General features: G+C 40.0%; 4 protein-coding genes across 5 annotated transcripts; 1 reads left to right on the forward strand and 3 right to left on the reverse strand.

Annotated features, from left to right (window-relative positions):
* Nucleotides 1-429: 429 nt before the first annotated feature.
* Nucleotides 430-1755, reverse strand: LOC146722608 (uncharacterized protein F54H12.2-like). The gene has a single exon (XM_085484159.1). The coding sequence runs from the start codon at nucleotides 1753-1755 to the stop codon at nucleotides 430-432; it is 1326 nt and encodes a 441-aa protein (XP_085340285.1).
* A 452-nt stretch (nucleotides 1756-2207) lies between these two features.
* Nucleotides 2208-3573, reverse strand: LOC146722609 (uncharacterized). Its single transcript, XM_085484155.1, has one exon. The coding sequence runs from the start codon at nucleotides 3420-3422 to the stop codon at nucleotides 2496-2498; it is 927 nt and encodes a 308-aa protein (XP_085340281.1). The 5' UTR covers nucleotides 3423-3573; the 3' UTR covers nucleotides 2208-2495.
* Nucleotides 3574-7602: 4029 nt separating this feature from the next.
* On the reverse strand, nucleotides 7603-16010 carry LOC146722610 (uncharacterized). 2 transcript variants are annotated; one of them, XM_085484152.1, is made up of 6 exons: nucleotides 13116-16010; nucleotides 12898-13026; nucleotides 12669-12806; nucleotides 12286-12576; nucleotides 12104-12204; nucleotides 11915-11979 (listed from the first exon to the last, which is right to left on the reverse strand). In XM_085484152.1, exons 1-5 carry the CDS (start codon nucleotides 13447-13449, stop codon nucleotides 12149-12151), a joined length of 948 nt encoding a protein of 315 aa, XP_085340278.1. In that variant the 5' UTR covers nucleotides 13450-16010; the 3' UTR covers nucleotides 11915-11979; nucleotides 12104-12148. The 2 variants fall into 2 exon arrangements, with proteins under 2 accessions (XP_085340277.1, XP_085340278.1); XM_085484151.1 differs by lacking the exon at nucleotides 12104-12204 and having other exon boundaries at nucleotides 7603-11979.
* On the forward strand, nucleotides 12286-15211 carry LOC146722611 (uncharacterized). The gene has a single exon (XM_085484154.1). It carries the CDS (start codon nucleotides 14409-14411, stop codon nucleotides 15171-15173), a length of 765 nt encoding a protein of 254 aa, XP_085340280.1. The 5' UTR covers nucleotides 12286-14408; the 3' UTR covers nucleotides 15174-15211.
* Nucleotides 16011-16216: the final 206 nt, after the last annotated feature.

Here is a 16216-nt window from a genome sequence, read left to right on the forward strand (position 1 = left end):
TAACTGAGCCGTCGAACCACTCGATGCCGTGATAATTTCGTGAGAGCCAATTGTTTTCTCGTCTTGCTTTTGCGGGTAATTTTCCAAACGCGTATGGTGGCATCATAATCCAGTGCTCGACAATCGGAGTATCGATCGCGACAACGGCGACTTCCTTCGCGATAAATTTATTGGCTTCATCGCGGAAACCTTGTATGTCGACGACTATGTCCATATTGTGAGATTTTCGTTGATGAGGTACAAGCTCTTAGCGAAACGTGCGCGTTTGGTTGTGTCTCGTACAAAACTGAATTTATTCTAGCGCGTTACATAGTTTCCACTCCGTGAAAAGTGTCATCGAAATTTCCAAAGGAAGAGGAGGGGGAAAATTTTCTAATCACGTATTACATTACGGTGTATGAATACATGTTGGTGAACGAGTGTTAAAAGCTAACCGGAAAAATCGACGATAACTTGACGCGATGCATCGATTTCTATGACATTATCGAATTCGGCGTAAACGATACAATTAATTGTTTCGGTGAGCGCCTTCTCGAAACTCGCTTCTAACCGTAGACTTCCGTGTTTCACGAGATTCCAATGACCGGTGCAATTAGCAGATAGATCGGGTGTAAGATCAAAAGCGAATAACGTATATCCCCGAGAATAATCATCTCTACTTATAGAATTTCCCTCGTTCAAAAAATGGATACCCGTCCCTGAGAAGAGCGTATGATAAGCTTCGATGTAAAGCGGTTCGCGAGACGAGAAAACCGGTTGTAACGGTCTACTGGGTATTTGTGTACCGTCGACGTATAGCGAGAAGAAATTTATTCCGTAATTTTGGAAATTAAACGGATTCAATTTTCTGTCACCGTTAAACGCTTTATTATCGACGAAACCTACTATTATTCGTTTCGGCAATTGTCCCAGTATTACATTATCTAACGATTCACCCACAACCCCGCTGTGAATCGTGAATGTTTTAATTTCAACTCTCGTAAGCGGATACTTGGCGGTAACTTTGCTCAGTATTCTAGCATGCGCTAGTAATACTCCGGAGCTTATTTTCGCTCTTCTCACCATTAGACTTGCATCGAGTATACGAATTTTCGACGTGCAATTAGTTTCTATAAAACAAAACGTATCTTTCGAACGCACGAGTCTCAACCGCACCTCGACGCCATTAATTAAGAATTTATCCTGATTGAAAACGTCGCAATGGAGGTGACCTATAAGATCTAGCGCGCGCCCTCCGCGTATGTAACGAGCTCGTCTCGCTATAGCGGTATTGCCTTCCGCTCCTGCCGTATCGTCCATGTGTCCGGGTGTATCCGCATCCCATAAGCACGAGGTTAGATGGGAAGTTTTTGCGGGCGATGAACAATTTAACAACGCTTCGATGTACGCGCGGTACGCATAAGCGTTGTTTGGAGGCGACACGAGCTTTTGATTGAAATACACGTCGATTTGATTGAAGATGGAATGAAGAAAATGATTTACGGGGCCCACGTTGACGCCTGATCCGGCGGCGAGACCGGGTAGCGGCTCGGTTTCTACGCGTACCCGAAGACTTAGTAACGTGTGTGTGAGATCTAAATATTCTTCTCCGTGACCCGGGATGACGAATTCTAGCGGGGAGTCGTCCGAAAGCGAGGTCACGGGTTTGTAATGAATCCATTGCGAACTTTCGATGCTAGTTTGCGTGGGCGGTAAAGAGAAGAGATCGAGCTCGCTCTTTAAACACTCGCTCGAGTGTGTGTGAAGAAATGACATTCTTTTCTATCGTCGCCCGCTCTACCAGCGTTATTGTCACGGACAAGCGTATTTAGAAATAATGGTGATTATGAAAATATATCGTATATTGTGCGCTTTTTACCGCTACTAGCTTTACGCCGTTTCGCGGACGATTTGAGCCTTTTTACAGTCGAGCGATTTTTCCTCGTATTATTTTTAGTTTTTTTTGTATTTGTTCTTTTTTTCCCACGAGACTTGATTTTCGATAAACTTTTTTTCTTATTTGTCTTACGCCGTTTACGCGACACGGTTACCGAGGATTTAGCGACGTGAGTCTTAAGCCTGCCGAAAGGAAACTGCGCTACATGAATTTTTTCATCTGATTTATATCCCGTACCCTTCATTAGACTACTTATTTTTTCCCTAGCTTTTCTCTTAAGATTGTCACGCGATTGTTCAAAACGATGTTTGACAGTTACCTTTAACGGCATTTTATTTTCAACATCCTCGATTATATTAACCCCGGCCCGCAAAGCTTCTTTACCCACTGCCCCTAGACCTCTAGTTAAATAAGGCAATACACGTCTGAACATTCCTCCGAGAAAACTACCTATTCCATGACCTCGTTGATAGGGTGAACCGACAAAAACTCGTGGAATTCCGCCACCGCGAGTTCCACCGTTTTGTAATTCGTTATAATACTCCGAATAATAATCCATATTAATGAACAAATCCCTTCTTTCTTATCAAAAAAATCTTTACAGAGTATTTTTAAAAATCTAATCGATACGTTTGAAATGTAAAGTCACCGTTAACGTGCCGGATTCAAATGGTATTTTGTTTCCAGTATCGTCTTTTATATCGATTTCAATCCGTCGGAAATTTGTTAGGCGCAGCGGGATATAATGCAGAGGTGAGAAATGTTTTACCTGATTCGTTCCATATTCGTAATCGCGCCCACCCCCTGTGACAGGCACTATTCGGAGAAGAGGAGTTTGCACATCTCCTGTTATGTAAGGTTCGCAAATATCACAATAAACGAACAGTTTATCGGGAATACCCCGCGCCAAACTACACGCTTCGTAACCATAGAATCCCTCGTCACGTACTCCATTTTCGTCAAGAAAACCGAGTTTAAGAAAAATTGAAGTAGATTTTTCTTTGGAATTAAGCTTAGATGTCGTGAGCATAGAACAATAGATACTTTCCCCCTTAGGAGCGTTATAAAGAAAATCAGCTAAACCGATCATTTGCAAAAGTCTATCGGAAAAATGCATATAATGAATCAGATTGCAACCAGCAGGACACGCGAGGGAGAACAAAATACTACCGCCTGTAAATTTTTCTTGCTTCAAACGAAAATGGGAACCGACTTCTTTGCATGACGAATTAATCATGGAGACGAGCTCTTCCATGTTATTATAAATGCCGCACGGTATTGAGGCTTCCTTCGAAGTTAACACCTCATCTTTTTTATTTTTCTCTTTAACTTGAGAGTCGATATCGACGAAACTGAGTATATTTTCTCCGCGCCTTACATGAAAAAAGGTATTAGGGAATTGGATTTCGCTCAACGCGACTTCCCAGTCACCGTGTAAGTGCAGCGATCGAGGTAATTCCGTAATGAACGACGAGGTTTTATTGTCGGGGAAATAGCGCATGCTGCTATTGCTTGGAAGAACCAGAAGAAATTGATCCGCCCTCATTTCGAAGAATAGTTAAATTCGAAGCGGGTATCCAGGAGTTAAATTTAGAAGGATAACCTTGCCAGCTAACTAATAATTGTTTATTGCTACCGCGTCCCCTGCTTTTTATCACACGATCGACGATAAATTCCTCGTCGCGTAAGTCTTTAATAACCGGAGCTAATTCTTGTTCGTATAAAATTCCGTCTATAACTTCACCCGATAAATCGCTTAATTCATATATGCGGTGTTTTCTCCATTCGAGAACTCGATGAATTCGAAATATCTCCTCGCTCCACTTCGCTTCGTATCCTTTCTCGAAGATTACTTTTGCTCTACTGACGCGTACGAGATCGTCCACGCGATATTTAGCCTTTTGTTTACGCCCACGCTTCTTTTTCTTTTCTTTATCGTTATCCCATCGTCGTTTCATATTTTCACACGCGGTACGAGCATTTTCTCGCGTAACGACAGCGGGTTGCATTTTGATGGTGGAATGACGGGTATGATTGTAAGCGTGAACAATATCTTGTAAAACATCAAAGTAACGACGTGTATTTTTATGCGTAAAATAACGCCACATCCGCTCTTTGAGTGTTCTATTAAATCGTTCCACTATAGACGCTTTAATAACGGGATTGCGCGTTACACGAAAACGGATGTCTTTTTCTTTTAAGAAATTTTGTACAGGGCGGGCGATAAATTCTTTGCCTTTGTCGGTCTGTAAGTATACAGGTAGTCGACCCTCGTTTCTGGAAAATATTTGTTGAAAGGCCTTTATTACACAGTTGGCTGTTTTGTCACGTAAAGGTTCTACCCAAACAAATTTACTAAGCACATCGATAACCGTTAGTAGATAAGAATAACCGTCATTATAGCTCTTGAGATTACGAAGATCGATCAAATCGGCTTCCCATAAATCATCGATATTTGTTACGTTATAATGTAAACGAGGAAATTTTCGTCGTACCGGACGATGCAGCGTGTATGCATCCTGCGATTTAAGCCACTCGACGACTTTGTTACGCGTAAAATTCGGTTTAACGGCTCGCGATAAATTGTCCACCGCAGAGTAGCCTGCATAATGCGAGGGGTCGTAATACAATTTTTCGAATTCCATTAATTGAGATTTATCCAATCGAGTAAACCTCTTCTTCTCTTTGACGGAGAAATCTACGCTATGTGCTAATGTTCTATCGTCGTCACCGTCGTCGTCACCGTCCTCGTCGGCGGATATGAATTGCGTATCTTCTTCGGTTTCACTCGCTTCGTCTAACCTGTGACTGTACGATTTTGAACGTGTGATCGGAGTGGAGGACCCGCGAGGTAACGCGGAAGTAATATAGCGAGATCGCGCGCCTGCTTTTAATAACTTTTGATTTCCTATGAGACGCGGTGACGTACCTATGTCACGTAGTAATCGAGCAAACTGATTTCTTCCGGATGCTTCTACCGTTTTTCTCTCGCGTACCGCATCGTTTATAAGTTCCGCGATATTCGAACCCTCCACAATGTCACCGTCTATGGTTACGAGCCCTTGTCTATTCCAGCTAATTTTAGATGACGGAGTATCGAGCAGATGCTTCATTAGTAAGCGTGCTTTACTACGATAACTTTTCGGAACACTATTAAGTATTTTTTGTATCATTTCCGCTGATTGAGCGCGTTTTTTCTCGAAACTACTACTAACGGCGCTAATGTTACCGTCGTTGGTAATTAAAGTTTGCGTTTCCATAAAATCATCGTCATCATCGTGGTTATCATCCTCTTGCTCTTTCGTGTCTTCGTCCTGTTCTCCATCACCGGCGTGCGCGTCTTTGCGTAATCGTTTTCTCGCAGCACGAACAAATTGAAGATAACGCTGAAGTACCTCTTTATACATTTTCCATCTTTCGTCCTCGCTGACCTGAGGCGTGAGATTCAGAATACGCCACATCTCTGCATCGAGCCGTGACAAAGGAGTTCCCGGGGTCCGTACGGTATTATTAGCATCATTTTCCACATTTGATATCTCGGTAATTTTATTCGATGAATTATCGGCCGGCGCGTTAGAGGAAATTTCCGGTTGTCGCTGCAGTTTTTCGAGATTTTCCGACGAAATTAAAACCATTTTTTTTGCTCTCTCCATTATTGAATTGTAAATATTTTATCTTTTTCACATTTGACGCAACAAATATACATAGAATAGCGCCCCTTTTTTAATCTCCAATGATCCGGGATAATATAGCTCCGAGTATAGGAGCAATAAGATAGGGTAAGAATCCGCCGCGTTGCACCAATAGTTTTCTCTTAACTTTCAAATTACCTTTTTTCGCAGCAATACGCCGTAGGATCGATTTATGTCTAGCAAGGCGTTTTTTTTCACTACTTGCAAGCGGTACGTTACCTTTAAGAGTATTGAAAACGCACTCTTGAATACACTTTATGAGATTATTATCGACGGTACGTAAAAACGCTGTTCTTTGATTTTTTTTCAGATAACATAAAGTTTTCAAAAGATTCGTGTTTCTTTCGCCGATAGATCGTCTAGCGATTTTTACCGCGCCGTCGGGTGAATTCTTCGACGACGATGATGCCGGTTGCGATTTTTTTTCTTTTTTTACCATCGCAGTGTAATTGCACGAGTGACAAGTCGTGTGTGAATACGAGTCTTTTATACGCCTCTTTTGATCGATCTACGTGGAATGTACGCGTAATGCAGCTTATCGTTGGGAAAGATACACGTCCGAAATCGATATTCATCTGGAGTCGATTGTTTTAAATCGAGCAATAAATACCCGTGAGGCTTCGAGGTAGCGTCGTAGTACGCTTCTTCCATAAACTTAGGATCGTCCGGATATACTTGACGAGCTAAATGCCGAATTTGCGCGCGATCGCGTGGATTTTTGAAAACTACTATGTAATTCGCATTGAGAGATATGTCGCGTTGTCCGCGTCCCTGATGGAAAAGATTTTGCGAAATGAGAATAACACTGAGATTCTTATGATGGCTTCCTTTAGTAAATAGATCTACGATAACATCGCACGATGACGACTCTCTCATAAGATCGTCGATTATCACTAATTTCGGGGTGTGTGGATCGTAAGAATAATCTTCCGGGCGCGGTAAACCCTCGTGAAATTCGATTATATTTTTCTTCGAGTTTATCGGAATGCTATTTGCATATACGTTCTTTTTTCTTACGCTACTCTTTTCTTCTCTTTCATTTTCATCGCATTGCAGGCGTTGATAGGCATCTTGCCACTCGGCGTAATAAAATAAAATTCTCTCGAATCGAGTATCGGACACGTTGGACAAATAACGAAGAAATGTTTTCACGAAAATCGTTTTTCCACATCCCGTAGGCCCGCAGACGATCGACGTCCAAGGATGTTTCCAGCGTACATCCATTTCCCCAAAATGAACGCGATATTCACCGTTTACGTACAATCTCGTAAATGAAAGAAAGTCTAATCCGGCGCGTTCTTAAAAACAAAAAATTAGCGTAAAGAGCGTCCGTGTAATTAAATTTTAATATTACTCATAGTATGAAATGAGTTACGACGGAAAAAGCTTATTCGCGCACCGGGGGCCAACCCGCGGCGGTCGCATGCTCGTGCTAGCGAATAGCGCCGATCAGCTGACGAGCGCCGATCAGCTGATGAGCGCCTGGTTAGCTCGCAACTACCGATCAGCTGATGAGCGCCTGGTTAGCGCACCGCTACCGATCAGCTGACGAGCGCTACGTTGCGCTGCCCACAATCAGCTTTTAATCAAATGTTCTCGTTGGTGTGTATGTCTTGCGATAGCGGACGTATGTGAGTTCGGCATGAATATATTTGAATATATAAAAATTGTACGTAACAAGAATTTTTTAAAAATTAAATATTTTTATGTTAAAGTTTTTCAGACAAAAAAAATTATATTAAAAATTTTGTTAAAAATTTAATATTTTACTAAATAAAAATGATTTTGCTTAAAAGGATAATTATTAAAACTAAAATGGGAAAACAATATTTTTATTAAAATATATAAATTTTATTAATAAACAATATTTTTTATTAAAAATATAAATTTTTGTATTTATATTTACAAAGTATTTTTTCTTATTACTAATATCTACATCTTCTAACTTTAGTTAAACTACTCCTTGTCCTTCCTATTATAAAAATAAAATTAAAACTACGGGTATTTTAAAACTACGATTTATAAAATATAATATAAAGTATAATATTTTATAATATTTTATGAAATATATATATATATATACATTTTACTTTTACAATATTTACACTTTTATATAATATTTGCATTTCTATGCAAGTGGCGGAAAACGTACGCGTATCTTCGTAAAGATAGAAGTGCGAAGAGGAGAGCTATGTCATTGTTCCGGTAAATAACCGTATGGAAGAGAATATCGATTTTTGATAAATCTTCGTTTTAATAACACAGTCTTGCATATTTTTGTTTCGTCACGCGTTATTATATCGTGAAATGCGGTTCGCCGAATGGCTTTAAAACGAAGATTTATCGATGTCCCAGGAATCGCCTCTTCAACTTGCTCTCCGCGCGCTCTCTCTTCCCGTTCCTCTTCTTCTTCTTCTCTTTCTTTACGTAGCAATAATTCTCTAATACTATTAAAATTAACTAAACGCGAGTTTTCAAAATTCAAGGTTATACCCTTTACTTTGCAAACTTCGCGTGTGAGTCCTTCGGGTGTACGGACCACATATGCGTAAAATTTCGGACCACCGGATACGAACGACTCAATGTAACTACCTTGTCCGTAGCTAGCGAGTTCATCCGTCATGTCGCCTAAAAAATTACCCGTATGCGGTTCGTATTCCTGCGGATCTCCGCGACTTACATAAATACAGGAATCCGTGTCGTAATATAAAACACGCTTGTCTAATTTTTCTAAATAATCGTACAATTTTAATCGCGCTTGAGCCGTCGTGTAAGCCGCTATTATAACATTAGTAAGAGGCGAAGGTACGATAGCCTCTTCTCGTAGTCGAAACGAAACATATATCACCTCGTCGTTTACAGGCAATATATCGGTTATTTCATGCTGAGGGCTAGTGAGCAAACTCATTAATCGTTCTTGTGTTTTGACAATTACGGTATTCGGTAAGTTTGCACGTTGACCAAATTTACCCCAAAAAGAATTCAAGCATAATTTAGCCACCGAGCGTAAACCGGAATTGAGTGCAATGTTATCTTTTTCAAGAACGATTCCTTCTACTTCCTCATACTCGCGGATGTAACGCTCTTTAGCAACATTATCGACACAATCGCTCGGCCATCCGGTAGCTTCTTGCTTTAATTGTAAAAATGTATTGATGTATCCCGTAAATAGACCCCCTTGCCGCGTACCGGGTTCGTAACGAGTGATGTTATATTGCCAAATCTCACTAACCCCTGTCACGAAATATCCTTTCTCGATTGCTTTTCGTAATTCGCACGATATCCATGTACCTTCGAATTCGCGTTCGTGAGCTTCGTGAGTACACGCAATCTGAGAAAATGTTTCGCAGCAACTACGACATAACGCAAATAATAATTTGCCCTGCACGCGATAGGGTAATACAGGATGAAAGAGATCGCGGGGAGGAAGTACTTTACATCGCACGACCCCCTCGACTGAATCGAAATTATATCCCGGTGATAATCCGATTAACTCCTCGCATTCCTCACCTACGTATATTGTCGGGTGACCAATCGGAAAACCACCGGTCTTCAACACAAACGGATACAGAGAACATACATCCACGTAACGTATTTTTTCCGTACCCGTGATCTCGTATCGCGTCACGATATTTCCTGTGCGTCCGCCGTAAAATGAGTCTCGGGGATCGAGCGGTTTGGCGTCTATCATTTGATGTCGATGTAAATATTCGCGCATCTCGACATTTTCATTCATCTCGCGATCAAAGTCGCATTCCCATTTCTCAATCACCCTATATCCACGCTTTCGAAGACGAAATGTCGTTGCAACTGTGTGCTCGTAACGTGAATCACACGTATCTGTACGATCCGTCGAAAGCAGTCTGTCGCGATTTACCCGAAAACATCTTGGACAACCATGCCAAAAACAACCGTGAAATTGTAATGCGTAATATTGCGTTACGTTATTTTCTACCGACTCGTAGTATCCATCGACTAGCGTACCATCGCGTAATCGATATTCTCGAGCGCGACCGCCATGGATAATATGATGTCCGAGCTCCCGCTCTTTCCATATCAACCATTGCAGGGCTTTACGCGAGTGAATATTCGCATGCCTGTATCCCCCCGTTGGAATAATACCGATCTCTCTTTCGCGTAAAAAGTTTTTTCTAAATACGCGCATACACGTTGAGGCGATGGTTGTGCATTCCTCGAATGGACACACGTTTCCACGCTCTAAGAATATTTTTCTAAAAGCCATACACGCTCGTCTAAGGATATCTACATCGTTACGACAATAAAGCAATATTTCACGTTGAAAATCAAACACATAATTCGCGCGTGTCATCTCGGAGTGCCACGCGAGAAATTTTTCGCGTTCTTTTATTTGCATAGAATCGGGTGAATAATATTGAACACCGGGTAACGCTCCGACATTAGACTGATTATCGATAGTATTAAATAAATGTGGAAAAATGCCTTTATTCGTACCTTCTGCCAGTCCGAAAGCTTTGGGTAATTCGGATAAACGCATCGGCATGTAATTGATACTATCGATAAATTTCGTATGACCTAGCGTTAATACAACTATTTTCGTTCCGTTTAAAATTACTTGAGGCTCTAAGACATGGTTTTCCACGATATATTTCAAAATAAATTGCGCGTCGAATGACTTCGCGTTATGCGCGATGCAGATTATTTGTTTAAAATATTTTATCGGTCGCGTTACGAAATCTACAAATTCCTGCACGGGGTTGCGACAAAATATAAATTCGCGAATACCGCACCAACGACATCGCACCGACATTTCATCTATTCCTGCACACTCCTCGCAAATTTGTTGAGCGACGCAGAGCGTAGGTACGTGAATTTTTACATTTGTGCTACCTTGGAGCGTTTCGTCTTGCCTCGTCTCAAAGTCATAAAACACGAATGCGACCCGGCTTTCTACGTGTTCGCGAGTCTGATTAATCGAACCTTCGGCGTCATCGTCGTCGTCGTTTCTCCGGTGATGCTGTTGTTGCTCGCTATTTCGATCCGCGTGTTCGGAAGTGCGCGGATCGGGACGATTATTATTATTATGCCGACGAAGGGGAAGCATGTAACAAAGATGATTCAAAGGCTGAAGAGAACGACACGTAGCGCAATAAGTCGTGTCGCATTCGTGTTGTTTATTTCTTTGAATCAAACGTCCGCAATTTTCGCAAAATCGCATAGTTTCACAAACACTCCGACGTGATTTACCGTCGTATGATTTTGCCGCGCGATGACGCTCCAAGCAGGCATGATTGAAAAATTCACGTCTACAATTATTGCACCTAATACGATCCGCGAATGATTGCTCACACGGTGGCTCTCCGTTACATCGCGGACATTTATTAGAACATCGATGCTCTCTCGCATCGGAGCGGTAACTTAAATTACACGGTATGCAATATCCTCGCCCGCCTGCTGCTGCATTTAAATTTAAAATTACATCGAAATGTTTATTATTTGAACGGTATAATAAATTTAGACAAGCTTTTATTTCCCGCTGCAGAGTGGTTAGAAACACGTTTCCATCGAATAGCGGCTTACCGCCTCGACCAAAAGTATCGTCGTTATATATTATTATCGCGACATTTTCGCTCGCGAGATATTGCTGAAAACGCTCGATTTCAACAATTCCACTCCCTTCCTCCGGAATCGTGACACCGACCTCCCTCGTAAGTTGCAACGCTAACTCGCGCTGTAACACCGAGTTTTGTCTTCTCACCGCATTCCATTTCGCGTGTAACTCTCCCGTGCGTAAATTTCCACGCTCGTTAAAAATTAGAGCCGATACAAGCGCGCGAGGAAGACATAAATTATCGGTATTGGAAATTGTTAAAATCGAACGTTTAGCAATAACATCGGGCGTAAGCCCGTTACGTCCGCGACCAATGGGTGGAGTGACTTTAAAAATCCGAATGTTAAATTCTCGCGCTATATCGTGTCCTCCGCAGCTTTGCGCTAACGAGCTTACGAGTTCCCAAATATTTTCGTAAGTCAAATCTCGCGAAGGTCGGAACGATATACCTGCGGGGCCACGAGTTAAACTTGCGGAATCAAAAGACATACCGACGTAATCCCTCGGTTCGCACGAATGCAACGCGTACTCGTGAAGTTCGCGAAACGCATTTTCTAACCACTCATACGCGTTTGCTCCTTCGGGTATCGGCCGAATACGGAAACTAATTTCCCGTCCTTCTATACCAAAAGTTCTAAACCGACGCACGTTTTCCGCTAACATTATTAAATATCTAAAATTACCTTCGAGCTCTTGATTCGTTACTTCCTCTTGTCCACCAGCAGCCGCTAAATCTCGCTCTTCGTCGGAAGTTTCCTCACCGGAGCGGGTTTGAGAATCTTCTCGGTGTATTCTGACGTTCCTTCCCCCACCACTTTGTACTGTGAGAAATAAAAAATTATATTAACAAAATAAAATATTTAATAAAATATTACTCTCTTACGTTTGAATTTTTATTAATAATGTGAAACTGTTGTTATTAATAATTATGTTATGTTCACTTACGTTTTAATATTCTTTTACCGGGGCAATTGTGTCACCCTGCGAGGGTTAATACTCCGGTGAATATGAAATTTCGGGCGCGATGTTAGGAGAGAAAGAAATTCCTAATAAAATTTTATTTTAATTAGAATAAACAAAAAATTTAAACGTAGGAGAAGATTAAGTATAAAATATGTAATTATTACCTTCCTCAGCCATCTCCCCGCTATTTTCTTCTTCTTCTTCTTCTTCTTCTTCTTCTTCTTCTTCTACAGAAAACGTGGTGTTGTTATTTTCATCTTCTTCTTCATCTCCCGTTTGTTCTTCTCGTTCTTCCGGCTCTTCTTCTTCATCTTCCGTTTGCTCTTCTTCTTCCGACTCTTCCTCCTCCTCCTCCTCCAGATCCTCTTCATCTTCCGGAATCGTGTTTACTTCCTCATCGATTTCCTCCCCCCGTTCTCGATCCTCTACGACCACGTTTTCATTTGCCGCGTCATCTAATATTCATCAGACATATATTATTAGTATTTCACATAATTAAAAAATCTTTTGTGTTGATATATACCACTGTAGTATTTTTCTTACTTACTTTCAAGCGGAGTAAATATGGTCGCCTCATCGAACGGACTTACTTCGCGAACCCGCACTTCTTCCACGTCGTTATCGCTTTCGGCTAAATCAATAACCGGATGCTCCAACTCCGGCGTTAACACGATGCGTGCACGGCCTGGAACGTATAACATTTTTATTAAAAAATTTCCTGTTTAATATAATGTTTTTCTAGCAGCGTGATATAATTTATAATGTTAAAAACTTACGCGAAGGCCCGGGCTCCGGCGAAGAATCCGCTCGTCGTCTTCTATTTAACCTTAGCCTTAGTGATACAGGGCGATTCTCCAGTACGCGCAGCCGGTTTCCTGTAACGCGTGCGACAGGGCGTACGAAAGCTAAAGTTTTAGCGAATTAAATAAATAAATAATTGGGGTAGTTTTAATTAATTTATTTATAATTAACTGTAATAAAAATAAAAACTTACCATTATTATCTTCTCCCCGCAGAACTCGATGAAAATGCAGGAGGAGATATTCTATGTGGCCTGCTACGTCGTTTTCCTTCTCACCACCAAAATAGTATCGCGACTCGATCACCTCACCCGCGATAATCACTAATTCGCGAAAAACACTAAAATGCCCTAGTCGGAATAATACCGCTAGCACAGCGCTGGGACATTCCCCCGCGAATTTTCCAAAAATATTGAAGCATTTGTCTTCACTAGCGCATGCTAATTCATATATATGCCTGGAAAAATTTTTCCCGCATAAACTCTGCGCTAGTGATAGACAAATTTCAATTACTTTTTTCAAACTCATTATTTGAAATTTAATAGTACACTTGCGTCGAATACGTGAGTACGCGAGAGACGAAATTCGAAAAAATGTAACTAACTTAACTCCGAGAGCCGTATTTATACGTTTTTATCAAGATGGGGAATTTTCAGGTAACTTTTCTCGATTTTATTTTATCTTTTTTTCTCATACCCGAGTATTCTTACCCTTGTTTTATATATATGTTAATATTTACTTAGATATAGAAAATATTTAATTTAGGGCAATATTTACTTAATTACAAAAAGTTTATGGAAATCAAGATGAGGAATTTTTAGTTATCTTTTCTCTATTTTATTTTATCTTTTTTATCTTTTTTCTCATGCCCGAGTATTCTTACCCTTGTTTTATATATAAATATATATATATATATATGGTAATATTTACTTATTGTTAGATACAGAAAATATTTAATCTAGGGCGATATTTACTTAGCTACAAAAAGTTTATGGAAATCAAGATGAGAAATTTTCGGGTATCTTTTCTCGATAGCGGTAGGAATTTTATATTTTCTCTGTAGTCAGATTTAAAAATTATATCATTTATATTGTTTAAAAAATTCCCCTTCCACATTAAAAATTATATCGTTTATATTGTTTAAAAAATTCCTCTCCCACATAATTTTTATTATACTACACATGCATTTTCTCCCTATTACTTTATTGTTTAAAAATTCCCCTTCCGCATTAAAAATTATATCATTTATATTGTTTAAAAATTCCCCTTCCTCATAATTTTTATTTATCTGCGCATGCCTTTTCTCCCTACCACTTCTATTTTATCTTCTTATAAATTTTCTTGAAAATCTTCGCTCACTCGTCTTTCATCGTCCGGACTTTCAAGTTCGTTAGTAAAAAGATAGTTAGTAAAAAAGTTCTCGATTTTTCGATTTTTCCGCGTCTTTGATTATTAAATCTTTGATTTTCTACGCGGTAGCAACTACCATGAACAATCTTAAGAAAATCGAGCAACAACCGCGCATGTTGCTGTCAACAACATACGGATTGAATTCATCCTACACGAAGAAAATTCAAGTGGGTCTTATGACGGAAGACAACGTCGAACTGGATTTTCTACCTGCTGTTAAATTAACATCTCACGGAGCTGCAGGGATTTGCTTCGACATGGAATCGTGGCAAAAATTTCAAGAAAACATGGAAACGATGTCGAGCTACTTAAATGGTGATAAAATTAATTTGAGCTCGATCATCTTTAACAAGATAATTATAAATTTCACTACCGCATATGGTGCTAGAGCCATACTAATAACATATCGTGAAAACGAACAAGAAGATCTTTCTTCCGAAACTGCGGAGGATACGAACGAAAACGGACCGAAGGCGAAGAAACGTAAAACTTACAACATTGCGATAGTCATGCAGAGAACGACTTTTCAAGGTGTAGAAAATATAGTTAATTGTGTGAACGCTAATTTAAATCGTCTAAATTTTATTTCAACTAATGTCAACGAATGTGCTCGATATTTAATTAACGAAATACAGTTAAATCTTCCTGTCAACGGTAGCATTAATAGCAGTATCGTGAAACTCACGATCAGAGGTAACAGTAAGGAAATAGAACGTAATGTACGCACCCAACTGAAAGATTTAACATTTCTCGATGTATACTTCGAGATAACATTTTTAGAAATAATTTCACTTTATTTCGAACAAATTGTATATGCAATTATATCAAAACGTAAATTTTAATAATTATTCGACGAATATTTTTTTGAAATGATTGTGAATAATTTTGTTCTGTAAAATATTTTAAATATAAATCATATTTGTACTTTTAAAACCATTGTTCAATTTTCTTTCACTTCCTCTTTCCAGAAATTTCCTCCACATGCATGTTCCTGTTTACCTTCATTAAGCAGCGAGTTATTTTAAAATAAAATTTTATCTGACATCTTTCTAATCTACGACGATGTATTATTATTTTTTATCGTGACGCGAGTCGGAATGCTCGCCTGTACAAATATTTGCGTGTTCTTTTTTATTACCCTACGCCATTGTCAGCTACTACCTGCCACCGGTCGACCGCACGACGCTTTTCTTGGCCAAAATGTTTTTACCCCACCCCGTCTAATATCGACCATTTGATTCGACGAGCTATCCTTGCCATACGTATACCCGAACTGTTTTTACCCCACCCCCGTCCAATATCGACCATTTGATTCGACGAGCTATCCTTGCCATACGTATACCCGAACCCCCATGCCGTACTCTACGCAACTTTAGCTTAAATACCACATCTAATCCTTAGACTAGTAAGATCTCGTTTAGCTCAACATACTAGGACCCTGCTCGGAAACACGGAGGTCCCGGGTTCAAATCCAGAGAAAATCAGAAAAAATAAAAAATAAAAATTCTCATCCCCACCTTTCGGGGCCAGTCGCCATTTTTTTTTCCCCCAACACCCTTTCCCCCTAACACCCACACTCGGAAAAGCCAGACGCCGGTGGTGGGGGAAAGATAAGATAAGACCCGGCGCCAGACGGGTCGGTGGTGGGGGTTTGTTTTGACGGGCCATACCTGCCATTATACTACTTAAGAGTTTTAAACAATGGTCAGTTTAACAACAATAGAAAAAAAGAAATTGCAGAAGATAATAGCAAGAAAAAATTTTTCGTCATTCCATACATTAATAACATTTCTGAGACAATAGCATCGACAATAAAAAAATCAGATTTCAGAGTAGGATACCGTTGTCTAAATAATCTTAACAAATTAATTAAAGTCCACAAGGA

Source organism: Nylanderia fulva, unplaced genomic scaffold (assembly GCF_048542155.1).
Source record: "Nylanderia fulva isolate GAGA-0341 unplaced genomic scaffold, ASM4854215v1 Scaffold298, whole genome shotgun sequence".
In the NCBI taxonomy this organism is placed as follows: domain Eukaryota; kingdom Metazoa; phylum Arthropoda; class Insecta; order Hymenoptera; family Formicidae; genus Nylanderia; species Nylanderia fulva.

Excerpts from the sequence above, each read along its gene's own strand:
- LOC146722608 (XM_085484159.1), bottom strand. The coding sequence starts at position 1,755 with ATGTCATTTCTTCACACACACTCGAGCGAGTGTTTAAAGAGCGAGCTC.
- LOC146722609 (XM_085484155.1), bottom strand. The coding sequence starts at position 3,422 with ATGAGGGCGGATCAATTTCTTCTGGTTCTTCCAAGCAATAGCAGCATG.
- LOC146722610 (XM_085484151.1), bottom strand. The coding sequence starts at position 13,449 with ATGAGTTTGAAAAAAGTAATTGAAATTTGTCTATCACTAGCGCAGAGT. Across the intron at positions 13,027-13,115 it reads GCGGGGAGAAGATAATAATG|CTTTCGTACGCCCTGTCGCA; the intron begins GTAAGTTTTTAT and ends CTAAAACTTTAG. Across the intron at positions 12,807-12,897 it reads GCCGGAGCCCGGGCCTTCGC|GCCGTGCACGCATCGTGTTA; the intron begins GTAAGTTTTTAA and ends TATACGTTCCAG.
- LOC146722611 (XM_085484154.1), top strand. The coding sequence starts at position 14,409 with ATGAACAATCTTAAGAAAATCGAGCAACAACCGCGCATGTTGCTGTCA.